General features: G+C 47.2%; 2 protein-coding genes across 4 annotated transcripts in view; one reads left to right on the top strand and one right to left on the bottom strand.

The window, feature by feature from the left end:
• The window catches only part of RECQL4 (RecQ like helicase 4), a 100860-nt gene extending 89128 nt beyond the window's left edge, over nt 1-11732 (top strand). Inside the window, exons 24-25 of the mRNA XM_040422704.1 lie at nt 8915-9023; nt 11494-11732. Of these exons, the coding sequence (XP_040278638.1) occupies nt 8915-9023; nt 11494-11615 (231 nt within the window). The 3' untranslated portion in view covers nt 11616-11732. The remainder of the gene's footprint in view (nt 1-8914; nt 9024-11493) is intronic.
• UBASH3A (ubiquitin associated and SH3 domain containing A) overlaps nt 1-21658 on the bottom strand; it is a 698439-nt gene that overhangs the window by 215807 nt on the left and 460974 nt on the right. The window lies entirely within an intron of this gene.

Here is a 21658-nt window from a genome sequence, read left to right as displayed (position 1 = left end):
CCAAGGAATATGGGCGAGAAAAGGAGACTTTTGTATTACTTACCAGTAAAGTCTCTTTCTCGCTCTTCCTTGGGGGACACAGCACCCGCCCTTCATTTGGGTTACAGTTGTGGTTCCGGCTTGGTTGCCCCCGTTGGGGCTCGACAGTTCTTTTTTCCGGTTGGTGGTTATCTTTCACTACTTGGACACGCAACTGGCAGTCTCTTCTCCAGGCTGAGGGGTATAGCTGATGGAGGAGGGGCTTACAGCTTTCACTTAGTGTCACGCCTCCTAGGGAGCAGAGCTATACCCATGGTTTCCTGTGTCCCCCAAGGAAGAGCGAGAAAGAGACTTTACTGGTAAGTAATACAAAAGTCTCCTTTTTTCGTGACTTTTTTTCCCTTTTTAGGCTTCCTCCAAATTGATCAAAAAGGTTTGAGTCCCTTCATCCGGCCTCTGTATTTTGTAGATATCTGAGAACCGTCCTCTGTACATCTAGGCAGTGGGTTTCTAGGAGAGGCACAAAAAGAGGGCAGTATTATTTCTTGCTCTCTATGGAAAGTGGAGACCACTTTAGGTAAGAAGGCTGGATCTAATTGTAAGATTATTCTTTAAGTAGGGTTCCCATGAACGAGGCCTGAATCTCTCCTATCCTACGGGCAGGTGGAATTGCTGCCAAAAAGGCCGTCTTCAATGATAGGTATTTTGGAGAGATGGACTCTAATGGCTCAAAGGGTGCTTCACACAGACCATTTAGGACCAGAGAAAGGTCCCCGGAGGGAATAGTTTGTCTAAGGAAGGTCTCAATCTTCCCATGTCTTTAAGAAATCTTTTAATCCACCAGTGCTCGGCCAATGGGAAGTCAAGAGCGGGTGATCAGGCTGAGATCTGCACCTTTTAGTCTTAAGCCTAGATCTGTGCTATTGAAGGAGAACAGCCCGGATGAACCGAGGAAAGCCAAGAACCAAACTTCTTACAAATCTTTTTATAAATTGCAGATGTTACTGACTTACGGTGATATTGTAAAGTTGAAATTTCATGTGTCTTAAAGACCCTGCCTTTCAGGATCCATGCCATCAAATTACATTTTTTCAAGTCTGGCTGTAACAGAGGTCCCTGGGTAAGAAGGTCCGGTCTCACAGGTGTAGTGACACTGGTTCCTCTATGGCTATCTTCTTTAAAAAGGGTACCAACTTATCTTTGGCCATGCTGGGCCTAGGAACAAAATTCTTCCTAAGCCTTCGCTGATCTTCCGTAGAACCGCAGGAATGAGAGGGTTTAGTGGGAAGGCATATGTCATATGCCAGGATCTTGGGTTCCTGTCCCATCCGGACAGAATCAGACTTCGACTTGTAGAGGTCTGGAATGAAATTGTGCCCAAGACCATGGGAATACAGGATGTCATTATCCCCAAAATACACATTGCTTCTCTGATGGTACAACTTTTCCTCTTTTTGAACAAGGATACTTCTGTTGTCAGCACGGCTCATGGCAGCAGGAGGGAAAGAGGGAGCCCGGCACCTGCGGGTAGGGGCTGCAGCGCCCACAGACCGCTAGGCTAACAGTACCCCCCCCCCCCCCCCCTACTTACACCCCCTCTCATCAGGCCTGGCCCTAGACAAAAAAAATTCAGAAGATGAGGGGCACTGATGTTCTCTCTAGGTTCCCAATATCTTTCCTCAGGGTCAAACCCCTTCCATTCCACAAGAAACAGGGTTTTATCTCTACTCTTCTTCATCCCCTGAATAGCTTTCACCCCACAGACGGTTTCTTCACCGACTGCAAAGTTTTTTGATAAAACGATTCAGGATGACAGGTCTCAGCAGGGAGATGTGGAAGGAATTTGGTACCCGGAGAAAGGCCGGCAATTTAAGCTTGTAGGAAACATGATTAATTTGCTAGAGAATCTCAAATGGACTGATGAAGCGTGGACCCAATTTGTAAAAGGGTATTTTGAGCCGGATGTATTTGGAGGCAAGCCACACTTTATCCCCAGGACGGAACTTAGGCGATTCTCTACGTCTTTCATCGGCAGCCTCCTTCATGCGCACAGAAACCTCTTTCAGAGCTCCTCTGGTCTCCTCCCAGATTTTAGAGAACTCTCTTGAAGTTGCATCCGCAGCAGGGGTACCAGAAGTAGAAGACACCAGGAGTGGGATGTTAGGTTGTTGACCATAAGCAACAAAAAATGGTGATTTCTTGGAAGACTCGCTGACATGATTGTTGTAAGTAAATTCAGCCCAGGGTAATGGTTCAACCAAGTTGTCGTGATGAATATTAGTGAAGTGGAGCAAAAAGTTGGTAAGAATTTGGTTGACACGCTCCACTTGACCGCTGGACTGCGGATGATACGTCGAAGAGAAGTCCAGGGATACATTCAGTGGCTTGCAGAGAGCTCTCCAGAATTTTGAGTGAACTATAAGCCTCTATCAGACACAATACGGAGAGGGAAGCCATGGAGACGGAAAATGTGCTCGACACATTTGTTGGCCAGTTTGAGAGCAGAAGGGAGTCCAGGCAGAGGGGCGAAATGCGCCATTTTAGAGAAGCGGTCTACCACTACCCAAATCATAGAACCAGCAGAGGAAGTGGGCAGATCCATAATAAAGTCCATGGCCATTTGTTGGCAGGAAACCTCAGAAAGAGGAAGCAGAAGGCCTTGCTGGATGTTGTTTGGAAGTCTTATTTAGCGCCCAGGATGGACAAGTAGCGACAAATTCTTGGATGTCTTGTCGCATGGACGGCCACCAGTACCACTGCGCATGACCCGACACTTTAGATGTATGGCCCCATAGTAAGACCTGCTTTCTGAGAGACTTTGCAACAAAAGTCTTTTCCGGGTGGAATCTCTGATCGCTTGACAGGACGGACAGAGAGATTTTAGCTGGATCATTAATATGTTGGAGCTCCTCCTCCTGGTTGGTAGAATCAAAGAATCGAGAGAGAGAGCGGATCTGCTTTGATGTTCTTGTCTGCAGCTCAAAAGTAAAGAACAAAATCAAAACAGGCAAAGAACAGAGACCATGTAGGTTGTGGAGTGCGAAGTTTCTGCGCAGACTGCAGATAGGTGAGGTTCTTGTGGTCAGTATAGATCACCACAGGATGACCGCCTCCCTCCATAAGGTACCGCCATTTCTCCAATGCCTTCTTGAAGGCCAACAACTCTGTCCCCAATTAAGTAGTTGCGTTCAAGAGCGGAGAAGGCCCTGGAGAAGAAGCCACAGGTTGTCATCTTACCCGAGGAAGACTTTTGTGAAAGCACCGCCCCAGCTCGAATAGAAGATGCATCCACCTCCAGGAAAAATTGCTTTCTGGCATCAGGAAAATGGAGTATTGGAGCCATAGAGAAGGCCTGCTTCAAGGCTTTAAAGGCTGATTCAGCCTCACCTGTCCAACTCTTGGGTATGGTTCCTTTTGCGGGTCAAGGCTGAGATGGGAGCTTTAAAGGAAGAGAAGTGTGGCACAAACTAGTTGTAGTAGTTGGCGAACCCCAGGAAATGTTGAATTGCCTTTAGACCAGAAGGAGGAGGCAACTTCAAAATCAGAGTTTCTCAGGATCCATCTGCAGGCCAGTATCAGATATTATGTACCCCAGAAATGGAAGCGAGGATTGTTCAAAAATAAGTTTTTAAAATTTGGCGTACAGATTATTCTCTTAAAGCCTTTATAGGACCAGACGGACCTGTTTCCGGTGGGAGACCAAATCTGAGAAGATTAGAATGGCGTCAAGATCACCACAACACAGGAATAAAGTAAGTCTCTGAAGATATCATTAAAGGGGTTCTGCAGTTCGTTTAAACTGATCTATCCTCTGGATAGATCATCAGCATCTGATTGGCGGGGGTCTGACACCCAGGACCCCTGCCGATCAGCTGTTTAAGAAGGCAGCGGCACTGGCAGTAGTGCCGCGGCCTTCTCGCTGTTAGGCCCAGTGACATCACGACTAGTATTACTGGCCTGGGCGCAGCTAAGCTCCCTTCAAGTGAACAGAGCTTAGCCCTGCCCAGGCCACTGATACTAGTCGTGACATCACTGGGCCAGCGGTAAACTGCAAGAAGGCCGCGGCGCTACTACCAGAGGATAGATCATCAGTTTAAAAAAACTGCAGAACCCCTTTAATGAATTCTTGGAATACTGCAGGGGCATTGCTTAGCCTGAAGGGCATCACCAGATACTCATAGTGACCGTCACGGTTGTTGAAGGCGGTCTTCCACTCATCCCCTTGACGAAGTCGGGGGAAGTTGTAGGCCCCACTCAAATCTAATGTGGAGATGATCTTGGCTCCCCTGAGGTGGTCAAACAAGTCTGAAATAAGGGGAAGAGGGTATTTGTTCTTGACTGTGATTTTATTGACACCCCTATAATCGATGCATCGCCAAAGAGAACCATCTTTTTTCTTCACAAAGAAGAAGCCAGCGCCAGCCGGAGAAGATTTTCTTTAATATACCTGGACATGGCTTGTGTCTCTGCTGGAGACAGGGGATAATACCACCACGGGGAGGCGAAGAACCAGGAGCCAGGTCAATAGGACAATAATAAGGCCTGTGTGTCTTATCGAAGATGTCCGCATAGGCTGCAGGCAGATCTTGAAGATTTGGTGGTATCCGGGTTAACCGAGCAGGCTGAAAGACATTTTCCAAGGCAGCACCTCTCCGGACTTCCAATCAAGAACTGATTCATGGATAGGGAGCCATGGTAGTCCCAAAAGGAGAGGATGAGACAGACTTGGAAGAATCAAGAACGAAATCTCTTCAATATGGAGAGCTCCCATCTGCAGTTTTACAGGTTCAGTAGTAAATTGTACAAACTCGATCAATTGTCTCTGCAGTCGTCAAACTGGAATACGATATCGATCCACTATGGCTTGCTGCAGAAAGTTTCCTGCCGATCCAGAATCCAGAAGAGCCATCTCTGTGAATCGATTATCTCCAAATGACAAAGTGGCCGGCAGAGTCAGCGGTAGAGGGAAATTATCTTCACTTAGGGTTGCCTCTCCAACAGACCCTAGGCTCGGGAGTTTCCTGGCTTCAGAGGACAGGATAGAGGGTACATTCCGACCGGCCAGTCCATCCTTAATTTTCCCAGAAAGATTAGCCCAATTCAGAGGCAAGGGTCCGAAACTTCCGGAGATCAGCACCTTGTGGTGACACCTCAACAGTGTCCAGAGGACCCAGCGTAGCGTTGGGGCCACCCCAAACCCCACAAGCAGGGGGCGTCTCCCTTCTGCCAGCACAGCACAGCTGTGACTGCCTTTCCCTTACTTCCCACTATGTTTTCAGCTCCAAAGCTCACAGAACAGATAAGGAGGGTAAATCGCACTTAGACAGGCAGGAGCTTCTCTGCTCTTCGAAAGATGTATGGAAGCAGTTCTTTTATCAGGCTCTGGATCTCGGCTAGCTCTGACACGCTCCACTTCCTCTCAGGCGTCTTCCGTTAGCAGAGACAGATTTTGCCTGATAACAGGCAGTGGACTGCAACTTAGGGACCTTAGTCGCCATAACTTTACAGCTTTTTTTCAGATGGATGCAGGCAGATTTTTTAAAAGGAGTGATTTTAGAAATTTGCTACTTAACCCATTCTCTATTAGGGTACTTTCACACTAGCGTTATTCGGTATTGAAATCCGGAAAAGGGTCTCAGTACAGGAAAAAAACGCATCAGTTTTGTCCTAATACATTCTGAATGGAAAGCAATCCGTTCAGTATGCATCAGGATGTCTTCCGTTCCATCCCTTGTACGGTATTTGACCGGACAAAATACTGCAGCATGCTGTGGTATTTTTTCCAGCCAAAATCCCGGAACAATACTGCACTTGCTGCATCCGGCATTAATTTCCATAGAGATGGTATTAAAGAAGACTTTATTATCATTGCAATTCACATCATAATCGCAACGAAATGCGTTTCCTAGCTCGCAAGTTTCCAGCAGCAATGCACAGGATTACATACTAAGTAGTGTGTGGATATCAAAACAAAAGATACATACAAACCCATAATATACTAAATAATCACTTCCAGCCGACCCACCCACCGCCATTAAACACATGATCATATAATCCAATCACCCAAAGCTTGAGAAAATTTCTATACATACTGTGCATAGCAAAAGCCAAATACTATTCTACTACCTAAAGTGGCAGTGTGCAAAACACGACCACAAGTGTCAGCGCGCGTGTGCAAAACACCACCACAAGTGTCAGCGCGCGTGTGCAAAACACCACCACAAGTGTCAGAGCGCGTGTGCAAAACACCAACACAAGTGTCAGCGCGCGTGTGCAAAACACCACCACAAGTGTCAGCGCGCGTGTGCAAAACACCACCACAAGTGTCAGCGCGCGTGTGCAAAACACCACCACAAGTGTCAGCGCGCGTGTGCAAAACACCAACACAAGTGTCAGCGCGCGTGTGCAAAACACCAACACAAGTGTCAGCGCGCGTGTGCAATGCACCAACACAAGTGTCAGCGCGCGTGTGCAAAGCACCAACACAAGTGTCAGCGCGCGTGTGCAAAGCACCAACACAAGTGTCAGCGCGCGTGTGCAAAACACCACCACAAGTGTCAGCGCGCATATGCAGAGTTAAACAACAACCCTATTTGCTGAAATAACCTCTTCCTCAATCTGTTAGTGCTTCTAGGGTCCGGGGTAATTTCCTGGATGAGTGGGGTCTCAGATTATACTGCCGACCCTTTCATACAGGCAGCGTACACCTATCCAGCCTCGGCAGCCACAATTCTCTGCCTACTACAATTACTGTACCAAACGGTAATGCAGAGAGAATCCTCCATGAGACGGGAGCCGAGCGTTCGTCAGTGTCCTCAGTGAGTCGGCCTTTGTTGGGCCTTCATGTCGACTCTTGTGATCTGAAGCCCCAGAAACCTCATCACTTTCTACCTCCTCTCCGTCCTCCGACTCTTCTGTCTGCGATACTGAGGTCCAGATTACTCTCTGAGCACCACCTGATTAGACTCTGGACTTCTCCCTGTAACAACTCTCATCATTCTCTGGTGTCCTCTCATCATTTCCCTGTGGTGTTAGATGAGTAGATATGGTGACCACAGCCGGACTGAGGACACCTGGATTTCATATTAAAGTAGCGGACTCGCGGCCTCCCATCTTTACTCTAAGCCAAGCTCCTCGACTAACTTCTGAGGTTAGGGTTAAAATCAATGCCGGACATCCTGGCGTACATATTTTGGCTTTCCACATGAGGCAGGGCAGAATGGAGCGCCACTGATCTTCATCCTCCTCTTGGGCACTGGAATAATGGTCGAAGCCTTCGTTCGGGGACTGTATCCAGCGGCAGTGAGAGATGAAACTCCAGACTGTAGAATGAGGACTCCATCCGGCCCAGTGCCCTGGGAACATCGGCTTTCTTCATGATGGAAACCAGTTTGCTCTTCTTTATGTGCCAGTAACATTTCGCCGCCTCTTTCCACGCTGCTATCAAAACGTTCTAAGAACTGGTTTAAGGTATCAGGATCCAAACGGACAACCCATATCTCCCTTATAATCAGTCACAACCCTAATTCCCTTCCATCTACTCCATGAATTCTTATCCTCATCCTGACACCTTTTCTCAGTTCTCTGGGCTTCTGTATGAGGTAGCACATCCCCCGACTTGTAGGCAGCATCAGGACCTGCACACTGCTATTAAACTACAGATTCTGATTTGGAAATATCTTAACCCCTTAAGGACTCGGCCCTATTTCACCTTCAGGACCAGGCCATTTTTTGCAAATCTGACCAGTGTCACTTTAAGTGCTGATAACTTTAAAACGCTTTGACTTATCCAGGTCATTTTGAGATTTGTTTGATTGGTACTATTTTGGCGTACATGCGACTTTTTTGATCACTTTTATTACCTTTTTTGGGAAGTAAGGTGGGCAAAATTTCAATTTCCTCATAGTTTTTATTTTTTTATTTTTATGGCGTTCACCGTGCGGGGAAAGTAACATGACCGTTTTATAGATCAGGTCGTTACGGACGCGGCGATACCAAACATGTGTAGGGAATTTTATTTTTTTCATTTTTAATCAGTGATAAATGTGTTTTTTGATTTTTACTTTTTTTTGAACCAGACCCACTTAGTTCTTGAAGATCCAGTGGGTCTGATGTCTGTATAATACAGTACAGTACACTATATAGTGTTTTGTACTGTATTTTACTTACACTTTGTCTGAACAGATCTCTGCCTTTAGCACAGATCTGTTCAGCACCATGGACAGCAGGATGCCTGAGATGGCGTCCTGTTGCCATGGGAACCTTCCCCGTCTGCTCAGTAGTGGTCAGAACTTCGCAGACGGGGAAGAGTAAGGACGGGGCTGTCGGGGGGCTGTCTGGGAGCTCTCTCCATCGGGGGGCTGCAAAGGCACAGCAGCCCCCCGATGGGAGAGCGAGGGAGCTCCCTCTTACTGTTAACTTTTTCCATACAGCGGTCCGTACGGATTTTTGTTTTTTCATATTTGTTGTTGCCTTGTCCCCCCAAAAAATAGGATAGTACTGTTTGATTATGTGCCGGATGTTCCATAAAATGTGTAAAGCACGCTGCTTTTTTTTGGTGTTTTTATTTTTTTCACGTGGTATCGAGTATCGCAATACTTTTTTATTGTATCGAAACCGAATAAAATTTTTGATATCGAAACAACCCTAGTAGAGGATGGTTATCCCAGTAGGGTTGGTTATATGAGTAGGTTTATGGCTGGTTATGTCGGTAAGGTTGGTTATATTGGTTATCTCAGTAGGTTTGGGGCTGGTTATGTCGGTAAGGTTGGTTATCTCAGTAGGTTTGGGGCTGGTTATGTCGGTAAGGTTGGTTATCTCAGTAGGTTTGGGGCTGGTTATGTCGGTAAGGTTGGTTATATTGGTTATCTCAGTAGGTTTGGGGCTGGTTATGTCACTTGTGGTACATGATGATTTGTTCCTGTCGTCTCGTTAGGTTGAAGACTGGAAGGTGCAGGTCTGCAGTGATGTTCGTCTTTTCCTCTCCATTCACCAGGAAGAACGCTTTTCTGGTCGAGCTGTTGCTCGTATCTTCCACGGGATAGGTAAGTGACTTCCTTAAGTTATTTTGAGGACACGCCCAATTTACACAGTTATACAAGCCGTCCACTGACTACTGTACATCGTATCACAGGGTCAGATCTTCAGTGTTGTCCCAGGAAAAGATTTACAGAAAGGTCAGGGGTGCACTGACTTCTGTGAGATACTGTATATAGGGGGGCACTGACTTCTGTGAGATACTGTATATAGGGGGGCACTGACTTCTGTGAGACACTGTATATAGGGGGGCACTGACTTCTGTGAGACACTGTATATAGGGGGGCACTGACTTCTGTGAGATACTGTATATAGGGGGCACTGACTTCTGTGAGATACTGTATATAGGGGGGCACTGACTTCTGTGAGATACTGTATATAGGGGGGCACTGACTTCGGTGAGATACTGTATATAGGGGGGCACTGACTTCTGTGAGACACTGTATATAGGGGGGCACTGACTTCGGTGAGATACTGTATATAGGGGGGCACTGACTTCTGTGAGATACTGTATATAGGGGTGCACTGACTTCTGTGTGATACTGTATATAGGGGTGCACAGACTTCTGTGAGATACTGTATATAGGGGGGCACTGACTTCTGTGAGATACTGTGTATAGGGGTGCACTGACTTCTGTGATACTGTATATAGGGGGGCACTGACTTCTGTGATACTGTATATAGGGGGGCACTGACTTCGGTGATTTACTGTATCCGTGCAGACAATCTCCTGTCCTCATAGGTCTTTTACCTATTGATACCTTGGAACCATCAGTCCAGTTTGTTTCACAGAGGATTGTCTTGACTGGTGGCCCCTGTACCTGTGGCCCCAATGCCATCCCAATTTTAGGGTCTCCTTTCTGCTCAGTATTCCACATCCTCCACCATCTGCAGCTTGAACTCGATGTCCTTTTCTGACTCTGCTATGTAGGTAGAGCTGAGACGAGGAAGCATTTCAAACCCTTATGGGATGATCCTCTGGGGTGGGGCAGTGGGGACCACCATTCTCCTGGTCAGTGGAACCCCAGCCTATCAGATGAGAATGCCCTAGGAAGTGCTGCAGTCTTTGGTCTAGGCTGGTACATTGTAGCAAACCCTTTGTGTGACCAGCATGGGCTACGCCTTCCACCAGTGTTTGAGAATAGAGGCGCAGAGCGCTGGATCGGTAGAGGGTACGGCAGACTGCTTCATTAGAAGTGACCAGGGCATGGCCAGGGCTTCCTCTGCTCCTACCGCTGACTGCCTCTCCTTACTGCACAAGCCGCTTGTCTGGAGCCCTAACCCTCAGATGTTCTTCACTCCATCATCAGAACAGACATCTTGCCTGAACCGATTTGCTTTTCACTTCTTACATGACATGAAAAGAAGAGTAATGTTGTGGGTATGCTGTGCAGGGAGGGCAGCTGTCTCATCATCTATGGTCTTTTATGGGGGAGGGTTGGGGACATGTTCCTTAAAGGGGTTTTCCCATGAAATTTAATCTACAGTTTCCACACCAGCCCCCGGATCTGAATTGTAATTAAACATTTAGCACAGCCACTAACCTGTATCTGTACAGCGCCACCTGCTGTTTGTTCTTTTTCCTTGTCCTGCTCACTGAGGTGGTCGCACATGCTCAGTTTCATCTTTCAGCTGCCTCCTGATTTGTGATTGGGAGAGCATGGACACGCCCCCTGAGCTGCATCAGAAAGGACACTCCCCCTGAGCTGTCAATCTAGCAGAGCAATGAATGGGGAGATCTCTGGATCCATGCGAGGTCCAGGGCTGGTTCTAGCGTGGTCAGAAAGAGGTGGCCATGTACCATATGATGCCCGATTTTCATGTTTTACATTAGTCATGGGAGAACCCCTTTACCTTCTGTAGAGATCGCGGTCTGGAGCAGGTGAGCTATGTCCTTGTTGTGGGCATGCTCGGTGACCAGTGGCGAGCTCTCCCTGTGTCCTTCTAACGTCTCTGTAGAGCAGTCACTTATGATGATTCCATTAGGGTTGAGCGAATCGAGCTTCGGATCGTACATCCGGTCAATTCGTTGCCGTGTAGGCAAAATTAGTTTCAGCTGAAGTCGTGCGAGACTTCGATGAATAAAGTTGGTAATCACTTCTGCGTCTTTAAGAACATTTTAAAATGGTAAACCGCAGTTGGGTTTGGTACCGCGGTACCATCCAGTACCAAACTCCACTTCGGATTCCGAATTTTAAATGTTTTTAAAGATGCAGAAATGATTGCCGAATTCATTCACCGAAGTCTTACACAACTTCAGCGGAAACAAATCTACGACCTGAAGCTCGATTCTGTCAAGACTAGAAGCTCCACCAGCATTAACCCTGTCTATATGGAGATGTCCAGGGGCGCGATCATTATAGGAGGAGGATCTGACTGATCTCAGGGCATTAGATCTAGTGACCTATTCCCAAATGATGACCCTGCAGAGCCGGGATCTGGACAGGCAGGACTAGTAATGTTGTCTTTGTCCCACAGGCAGTCCGTGTTACCCTGCACAGATTTATGGAAGAGATCGCAGATTTTGGAGGAAATACCTACACTTGGATTTTAACAAAGTCATGCAGCTTTGTAAGGATGAAATTATTAGACTGAAATAACTGTGGGGCAGCGTGGAGTGGTCCTGCTGAGCGGGCGGTGGAGTTCCGGGTGGTCTGCAGTGTTTTATAGTCATTATAAGGCAGAAACTTTCTATTTATTTGTGTTATTTCTAATAAACTGAGAAACAATGACTCTGCTCTCATTTACCAAAAAACCGCTGGTGCATTCAGCAGGAGGAGGAGCAGGCCAAGGTGGCTCTGGGGTGAAGTGCTCCGAGTGGGAGGCCAGTGGGCTCTGCCACTGGTTACTGTGCGCCCTAGTAACCCACGCTGTGGAGTGTACTCTACAGAGGCCACTAGTAACCCACGCTGTGGAGTGTACTCTACAGAGGCCACTAGTAACCCACGCTGTGGAGTGTACTCTAGAGGCCACTAGTAACCCACGCTGTGGAGTGTACTCTAGAGGCCACTAGTAACCCACGCTGTGGAGTGTACTCTGCAGAGGCCACTAGTAACCCACGCTGTGTAGTGTACTCTACAGAGGCCACTAGTAACCCACGCTGTGGAGTGTACTCTACAGAGGCCACTGGTAACCCACGCTGTGGAGTGTACTCTGCAGGGGCAGGATCGTTGGATTTACACAGGAGCCTCCCCCTTCCAGGTCCAGTCATGGGGTATAGAACTTCTAGCACTTTTTCTAGTGTTTGCTTCCGTCCCCCTATTTTTCAAGGGCAGAGCTAGCTTGGACACTAAACTGAGGACATACAGCCAGTTGTCACAAGGTTTTCAGACTGCAATACAGTGTATGGCAAAGCCACGTTACAAGGTTTAGTATGGTGGTGGGCTCTTGAAACTCTTTGGATTCTTTATAAACTTTTAAGAGGGAAGTTTTAATAATTTATAAAATCTAATTACATCTTAATACGCTAAAATAAAAAGTGGTAGCACTCCAGAAAATCTGCGTAGAGGCTTGGTGTTCACAATCCTTATCAATGCCACAACCCACTGGTCAGACCTTATCCTTACAGAAGACCTGACCTCTCGACAGCCTCATTCATGCGCTTATGGGGCTCTGGAAGCAGTTCTTGTATTCTAAATGGTAAACGCCCTAAAAATGCACTTTAAATCTTCTTCCTACCATATTGAAAGGAGTCTGTTCCAGCCTACCCGCGCCCGCCCCGGCATCTTGAGTGACCCTGTCTCTCAGGCAGGAAATGTCTCATTAGATCCCATGCAGACTCCATCAGTCAAGCTGCAGGGACGGACAGGGAAGCCGTGATTCGGAGGAGTAAAGCACCAGCCTCCTTGACTTCAACAGATTTATTTCTATTCGGTGCGAAGAAGATTAAAACTGCCTTTTCAGCGCGTTTTACTAGTTAGAATATTACAAGAACTGTTCCAGAGCCCTATAAGCACATGAATACAGAACCGCGGGTAGGTAAACCCGCACATCCCAGATGGGAAAAGGCCACAAAAGGGAATTTTCGATAAGGCTCAACCCCATTATTTCTGGTATAGACAACATTCAGAGCCCCTAGAAACATTGGGTTGTGGAGATGTCTCCTATATTCATGTATGCCACCGGCCATATACAGGAGATCTGTGGAAATAGTCACCTCACGTCACTCGATATTTAATAACCTTAGATTTCTCCCTTCAGATGCCAGAAATGCTCAGTCAGTTCATTTACGGTGTGTGCACATCTCACTTTCGTAGCGTATGCTGGTACAAACACTATTCACTATCTCCCGATTGTAGGTAGGTACCAGCATTTGTCACATCAACAACCTTGCATTGGCAGTTCCTCCAACTGGAGGTTGACCTACCTACCCTTAGCATCAGCCCACAACACTGCACGATCTGTGAATGGTCACTGTCCCAGTCTACGGCTTGGGGGCCTGTTCTGATAAAGCCTTTGTGTCAGTGGACACTGTCTTCAGAGGTTACTCCAGATGCAGGTTGTGATTATAATCTTGGAGGAGACATGTGTGGTCACAGAACAATTTACTAGGATGATTCCTTCAGCGCCTTCCACAACGCTTGCCATTTTGTTTCCAGATGAAGATGATCTTTGGGTTTAGTTTTATCCTCACAGTTTGGCTGATGTGGTTCAGCATTACGTCAAGTACGTCACAAAATCTGCTGTTCTTTGAGATATACAGTTCCAGTAAATCTGTCATTTATGTCACTAAATGTGCCATATCCAAATGGAAAATCAAAGATAGTGTGGGGCACAGACTCCATCAATACACACCTAACCTCTGTGGTGGAGCAAAACATTTGCACTGAAACATATTTAAGACCACCTGAAATTATCCTCTTCTCCCTGCATGGCTTCTCTCTCATTATTAGTCCCTACCATGTCTCCTCACTTATTCTTAGTCCCCAGCACACCTCCGCTCTCATTCTTAGTCCCCAGCATGGCTCCACTCTGATTCTTAGGCCCCAGCACAGCTCCACTCTGATTCTTAGTCCCCAGCATGCCTCCACTCTCATTCTTAGTCCCCAGCATGGCTCCACTCTGATTCTTAGTCCCCAGCATGGCTCTACTCTCATTCTTAGTCCCCAGCATGGCTCTACTCTCATTCTTAGTCCCCAGCATGGCTCCACTCTGATTCTTAGTCCCCAGCATGGCTCCACTCTGATTCTTAGTCCCCAGCATGGCTCCACTCTGATTCTTAGTCCCCAGCATGGCTCCACTCTGATTCTTAGTCCCCAGCATGGCTCCACTCTGATTCTTAGTCCCCAGCATGGCGCCACTCTGATTCTTAGTCCCCAGCATGGCTCCACTCTGATTCTTAGTCCCCAGCATGGCTCCACTCTCATTCTTAGTCCCCAGCATGGCTCCGCTCTGATTCTTAGTCCCCAGCATGGATCTGCTCTCATTCTTAGTCTCCAGCATGGATCTACTCTCATTCTTAGTCCCCAGCATGGCGCCACTCTGATTCTTAGTCCCCAGCATGGCTCCACTCTGATTCTTAGTCCCCAGCATGGCTCCACTCTGATTCTTAGTCCCCAGCATGGCTCCACTCTGATTCTTAGTCCCCAGCATGGCTCTACTCTGATTCTTAGTCCCCAGCATGGCGCCACTCTGATTCTTAGTCCCCAGCATGGCGCCACTCTGATTCTTAGTCCCCAGCATGGCTCCACTCTGATTCTTAGTCCCCAGCATGGCTCCACTCTGATTCTTAGTCCCCAGCATGGCTCCACTCTGATTCTTAGTCCCCAGCATGGCTCCACTCTGATTCTTAGTCCCCAGCATGGCTCCACTCTGATTCTTAGTCCCCAGCATGGCTCCACTCTGATTATTAGTCCCCAGCATGGATCTGCTCTCATTCTTATTCCCCAGCATGGCTCCACTCTGATTATTAGTCCCCAGCATGGCTCCACTCTGATTATTAGTCCCCAGCATGGATCTGCTCTCATTCTTATTCCCCAGCATGGCTCCACTCTGATTATTAGTCCCCAGCATGGATCTGCTCTCATTCCTATTCCCCAGCATGGCTGTGCTTTCATTCTTAGTCCCCAGCATGCCTCCATTCTGATTATTAGTCCCTACCATGTCTCCTCACTTATTCTTAGTCCCCAGCACAGCTCCACTCTGATTCTTAGTCCCCAGCATGGCTCCACTCTGATTCTTAGTCCCCAGCATGGCTCCACTCTGATTCTTAGTCTCCAGCATGGCTCCACTCTGATTCTTAGTCCCCAGCATGGCTCCACTCTGATTCTTAGTCCCCAGCATGGCTCCGCTCTGATTCTTAGTCCCCAGCATGGCTCCGCTCTGATTCTTAGTCTCCAGCATGGCTCCATTCTGATTATTAGTCCCCAGCATGGATCTCCTCTCATTCTTAGTCCCCAGCATGCCTCCATTCTGATTATTAGTCCCTACCATGTCTCCTCACTTATTCTTAGTCACCAGCACAGCTCCACTCTCATTCTTAGTCCCCAGCATGCCTCCATTCTGATTCTTAGTCCCTACCATGTCTCCTCACTTATTCTTAGTCACCAGCACAGCTCCACTCTCATTCTTAGTCCCCAGCATGGCTCCACTCTGATTCTTAGTCCCCAGCATGGCTCCACTCTGATTCTTAGTCCCCAGCATGGCTCCGCTCTGATTCTTAGTCTCCAGCATGGCTCTGCTCTCATTCTTAGTCCCCAGCATGCCTCCATTCTGATTCTTAGTCTCCAGCATGGCTCTGCTCTCATTCTTAGTCCCCAGCATGCCTCCATTCTGATTTTTAGTCTCCAGCATGGCTCCACTCTGATTCTTAGTCTCCAGCATGCCTCCACTCTGATTCTTAGTCCCCAGCATGCCTCCATTCTGATTCTTAGTCCCCAGCATGCCTCCATTCTGATTATTAGTCTCCAGCATGGCTCTGCTTTCATTCTTAGTCCCCAGCATGCCTCCATTCTGATTATTAGTCTCCAGCATGCCTCCGCTCTGATTCTTAGTCTCTAGCATGGCTCTGCTCTCATTCTTAGTCCCCAGCATGCCTCCATTCTGATTCTTAGTCCCCAGCATGCCTCCATTCTGATTATTAGTCTCCAGCATGGCTCTGCTCTCATTCTTAGTCCCCAGCATGGCTCTGCTCTCATTCTTAGTCCCCAGCATGGCTCCACTCTGATTCTTAGTCCCCAGCATGGCTCCACTCTGATTCTTAGTCCCCAGCATGGCTCCACTCTGATTCTTAGTCCCCAGCATGCCTCCACTCTGATTCTTAGTCTCCAGCATGGCTCTGCTCTCATTCTTATTTTCCGTGGTCTTCCGGGTCTTTTGGTGTTGCTGAGCTCACCGGTGCATTCCTTCTTTTTAAGAATGTTCCAAACAGTTGTTTTGGCCGCGCCTAATGTTTTTGCTATCTCTCTGATGGGTTTGTTGTGTTTTTTCAGCCTAATGATGGCTTGCTTCACTGATAGTGACAGCTCTTTGGATCTCATCTTCAGAGTTGACAGCAACAGATTCCAAATGCAAATAGCAGCCTGGAAATGACCTCTGGACCTTTTATCTGCTCATTGTAATTGGGATAATGAGAGAATAACACACACCGGCCATGGAACAGCTGAGAAGACAATTGTCCCATTACTTCTGGTCCCTTCACAAGTGGGAGGCACATATGCAAACTGCTGTAATTCCTGCACCGTTCACCTGATTTGGATGTAAATCCCCTCACACTACAGCTGACAGTCTGCAGGTAAAGCACATCTTGTCCGTTTCATTCCACATCCATTGTGGTGGTGTATGGAGCCAAAAATGTTAGAATTGTGTCCATGTCCCAATATTTATGGACCTGACTGTATGACTTTCCTCTCATTATTGACAAGAAAATTAAGAAAATGCAGTCAACGTATTTCTTAAATGAATTAAGTGACTTTGAAATTCCTAAGTATCACAGACCAACACCACTAAAGCGTAAAAAAATGATACCACTTCCTATAAGACATAGGGAACTCAATTCTTATATAGAAGAGGAGAAAGTAATTATCCCTATTCCTCTCCCTCTTACTATTGGGTCCCTGCCTACGGACGGAATAGCCGCCCCGATAGGGGCGATCTAGTGTCTGGAACCTCCTAGTTACCCTAGTAAGTCCCTGACACAGAAAAGAAATACCATCATACCAGAGTACCAGATACTAGTGAATTGTTACCAGTAATCCAGTCCAGGTCACAGTCCTTTAGTCACACCTTACTATACTGTAATCCTTTCATATATTCCAATTGTATGCACCTTTAGTAAAAAAAAAAAATTTATAACAGATAAATCCACTTATGCCCCGTTAGGCAGGCACCAGCTCATCAGGGGACAAAATCCAAATGGGAGTGTGCCCGTATAGGTTGATTCAAGAAATGTGGTTCATTACAGAACAAAAAAAACTAATAATAATAGGGTGGAGTGTGACCACCGGTTGGAATAAGGTGTCATATATCCGGCATAAGTGTCGACGGCCAATGGTGTAGGATACTTATCCCTTATATGGTCATGTCAACATTACCAGAAATCCCCCTTGAAAGCGCCAAATAATCTCCTATATATCTTCAATGAGTCTCAAATATTGGTAAACCAATATAAATATTGAGCCTGGCCACACCAGCCTACTCACACACAAATACTTGTGCATTTGTAGCAATGTATACATGTAAGGGGCTCTTGTGGGAAAATCGCTGCCCCAACATATACACTGGTGGCACCTCGAGAGTCCAAGGGGACCCATGTGGCGCTGTATGAGGGCTGCAGCCTGTGGTCCCCGGTATAGATCGGCGTCTGGTGTCTCAGCGCGCTTTTTATAAGGAGGCCGCCTCTCTGTGTTGTGTCACGTCGTTGGCTCGCACATCGACATCACGTGACGTTATGACGCACATAGCGATCCATTCCATTGCTCTGGCTGTCTGTACTATGGGGCAACAACAGCAACTTTATAAAAAAAAACTAAAAAACTGTGATTGTCATTAATTAATAATTAATACTATAGCGGTCAAATTCTATTCTAAACAGCCCTCTTTACATACCAGAGATATAGGCACGCAAAAGAAAAAGTAGGGCGCGGAAAAAAGAATATAATAACACGATTAATTCTAAAGGAAAACGTATATAGAAGGTTACTTTTTATTAACAGGGCAGAGTATTATACAATACCTTATCTGAAAGGGGTTCAACTAGAATATGGAGGTAGTTACAGTTTCCTTGCACACAAAAAAAGGGGGCCCCACGATAACTTAGGGCTCCACTGATACTCCCCCATTGTGTCCAATATTAACAGGCCAGTTTTTAAATGAAGCATGCAAAGTCAATGTCCTCGTTTAATCCCGCGGGTGAAACGGTTTAATCGCTATATCCAACGTGATTCCTTTTGTTTTAATATCTGATCAATATTTCCTCCTCTGATTGATGTGCGAACAACCTCAACCATTGAGAAGGAAATACCGCCCATATTGCCATCATGCTGCAACTGAATAGGTCTCACTAACGGTTTATTTAGTTTGTTTCTAATATCACTTAAGTGTTCCAAAATTTGTATTTTAAACTCCGTAATCTCACGCATGCGCCCTGGATCCACTGGTCAGCGCCCGCGCGGTGTCCTGGCAGCAACCTCAGCAAACGAAACGCGCATGCGCCAGCTGTCTGCGCCCTTTGCTCGCAGGCACTGACCAGTGGATACAGGGCGCATGCGCGAGATTACAGCGCACCATCGACAATTAGAGGAAAATTGCTGTTTGTCCTGTCAAGTTGTCTGAGATTTCGTCCCGGAAAGCCTTTTGTTGCGCAGAACCTCAGGAAGCAAGTTCTAGTCTGGGGTCATTCCTCATAAATTGCAGGTCATGCCAGACAACAAAAGACTTTCAAATTCATTGCTCAACGGTACTGGTGGCCATCCATGACATCCAAGAGATTGTCGCTGCCTGTCCGTCATGTGCACAGTATAAAACCTCCAAGCAACGTCCAGCGGGCCTCTTACTGAGGCTCCTTGGCAACAGATAGCCATGGATTTTATTGCTGATCTACCCTTGTCCTCTGGGTGTTCTGGTTTGTGGTGGATCGTTTCTCCAAAATGGCGCACTTTGTCCCTCTGCCTGGTCTTCCTTCTGCTCCTCAGCTGGTAAAAAATGTATTGAACATGTTTTTCACCTCCATGGTTTTCCCACCGTATTGTGTCAGATAGAGGTGTGCAGTTCACGTCTAAGTTCTGGAGAGCTCTTTGTAATCTTTTGAATGTGTCTCTGGATTTCTCTTCAGCTTATCATCCGCAGTCAAATGGTCAAGTGAAACGTGTCAATCAAATCCTGATAATATTTTGCGACATTTCACCAACCTCCATCATGATGACTAGGTCGAGTTATTACCTTGGGCTGAGTTTTCGTATAATAACCATGTCAGTGAGTCTTAAAAGAAATCACAATTTCTTGTTGTTTACGGTAAACAACCTAACATCCCGCTCCTGGTGTCTTCTACGTCTGGTACCCCTGCAGTGGATGCAACTTTAAGAGAGTTCTCTAAAATCTGGGAGGAGACCAGAGGAGCTCTGAAAGAGGCTTCTGCTCAAGATAATTGTCAGCTGCCACTCCAAACGGCCCAAGTCTATTCTCACCATCAGAGGCTCTAGTGAAGACCAGGTAGGTGCTTAGTCATGCCCCTCCTGAGTATAGGGTTCTAATACCTCGCCCACCCCATCAAACTCTCCAGATGCAATCATGGGGTGTAGATAGATTACTATGGAAGCCAAGACCTTAATAACCCATAAATCTGACAACTTGCTACCCCTATTAGGCTAAGCTAAGCCAGAGTGCCTGCCAGCGTTACACAGACAGACATAATACACCACAGTATGTAAGTTATTGCATGTTCAAATAGTGTGGTACCAATGAAAAGTGCAGCTTGTCCTGCAAGGAACAGCCCCTCACAAAGCCCCCCCCCCCCACCGGAAAATAAAGGTTATCACACAAAAATAAATGATTCATTAAAGTTTACTTATTGTGTACAAGCAGTGGTATAAAAACCTATATATGTCATGTCTTCATCCACAGCAAAACGATTAATTCTTTTTGGTCCACCATTTCCTCTAATAGGCTTTTAGTGCCATTTCAGTTTTCGCCTCGGGCAGCAGAAAGGCTAGGTGCACCCCTGCCTGTGACCCGTGTCTGCCTGCTCTGTCCTTGGCCTGTCAACTATCCCTTTTAGCTGTCCCCTCTGTGCTTCGCCGGGGTGTCTGACCCCAGTGCGTTAGCTGCCAACTTCTGGGTCTATAGAGATAGCGGCATGTGGCCCCCTGCACCGCTCCTTGTATAGGGATTAAAGGGTGAAAACCAGGGGACTGCAAAGATAACGCCCATAGAGGTAAGCTGAAGGGGTAGAGCACTCTGAATTGTGCTGATGAAAGCTGAAGAGGCAGAGTGCTCCAAACTGTGCCAACGAAAGCTGAAGCGGAACAGTGCTCCAAACTGTGATGATGAAAGCTGAAGGGGTAGAGTGCTCTGGCCAACGAAAGCTGATGGGACAGAGCACTCTGAATTGTGCTGATGAAAGCTGAAGAGGCAGAGTGCTCCAAACTGTGCCAACGAAAGCTGATGAGACAGAGCACTCTGAGCAGTGCAGATGAAAGCTGATGGGACAGAGCACTCTGAGCAGTGCAGATGAAAGCTAAAGGGGCAGAGCACTGTAAACTGTGCTGATGAAAGCTGAAGGGGTAGAGTGCTCTGAGAAGTACAGATGAAAGCTGAAGGGGTAGAGTGGTCTGAAAGGGGTTGATGAAAGCTGAAGGGGCACAGCGCTCCAAACTGTGCTGATGAAAGCTGAAGGGGTAGAGTGCTCTGGCCAACGAAAGCTGATGGGACAGAGCACTCTGAATTGTGCTGATGAAAGCTGAAGAGGCAGAGTGCTCCAAACTGTGCCAACGAAAGCTGATGGGACAGAGCACTCTGAGCAGTGTAGATGAAAGCTGATGGGACAGAGCACTCTGAGCAGTGCAGATGAAAGCTGATGGGACAGAGCACTCTGAGCAGTGCAGATGAAAGCTGATGGGACAGAGCACTCTGAGCAGTGCAGATGAAAGCTAAAGGGGCAGAGCACTGTAAACTGTGCTGATGAAAGCTGAAGGGGTAGAGTGGTCTGAAAGGGGTTGAGGAAAGCTCAAGGGGCACAGCGCTCCAAACTGTGCTGATGAAAGCTGAAAGGGGCAGAGTGCTCTGAGCAGTGCTGATGAAAGCTGAAGGGACAAAGCAGTCTGAGCAGTGAGTGCTGATGGAAGGTGAAGAGCGCTGCGAGCAGTGCTGATGAAAGCTGAAAGGGCAGAGTGCTCCAAACTGTGCTGATGAAAGCTGAAGGGGAACAGCGCTCCAAACTGTGCTGATGAAAGCTGAAGGAGCACAGCGCTCCAAAATGTGCTGATGAAAGCTGAAGGGACAGAGCACTCCAAACTGTGCTGATGAAAGCTGAAAGGGCAGAGAGCTCCAAACTGTGCTGATGAAAGCTGAAGGGGAACAGCGCTCCAAACTGTGCTGATGAAAGCTGAAGGGGAACAGCGCTCCAAACTGTGCTGATGAAAGCTGAAGGGGAACAGCGCTCCAAACTGTGCTGATGAAAGCTGAAGGGACAGGGTGCTCCAAACTGTGC

The sequence above is a fragment of the Bufo bufo genome, chromosome 3 (assembly GCF_905171765.1).
Source record: "Bufo bufo chromosome 3, aBufBuf1.1, whole genome shotgun sequence".
In the NCBI taxonomy this organism is placed as follows: Eukaryota; Metazoa; Chordata; class Amphibia; order Anura; family Bufonidae; genus Bufo; species Bufo bufo.
This window is presented reverse-complemented; position numbering and strand designations above follow the sequence as displayed.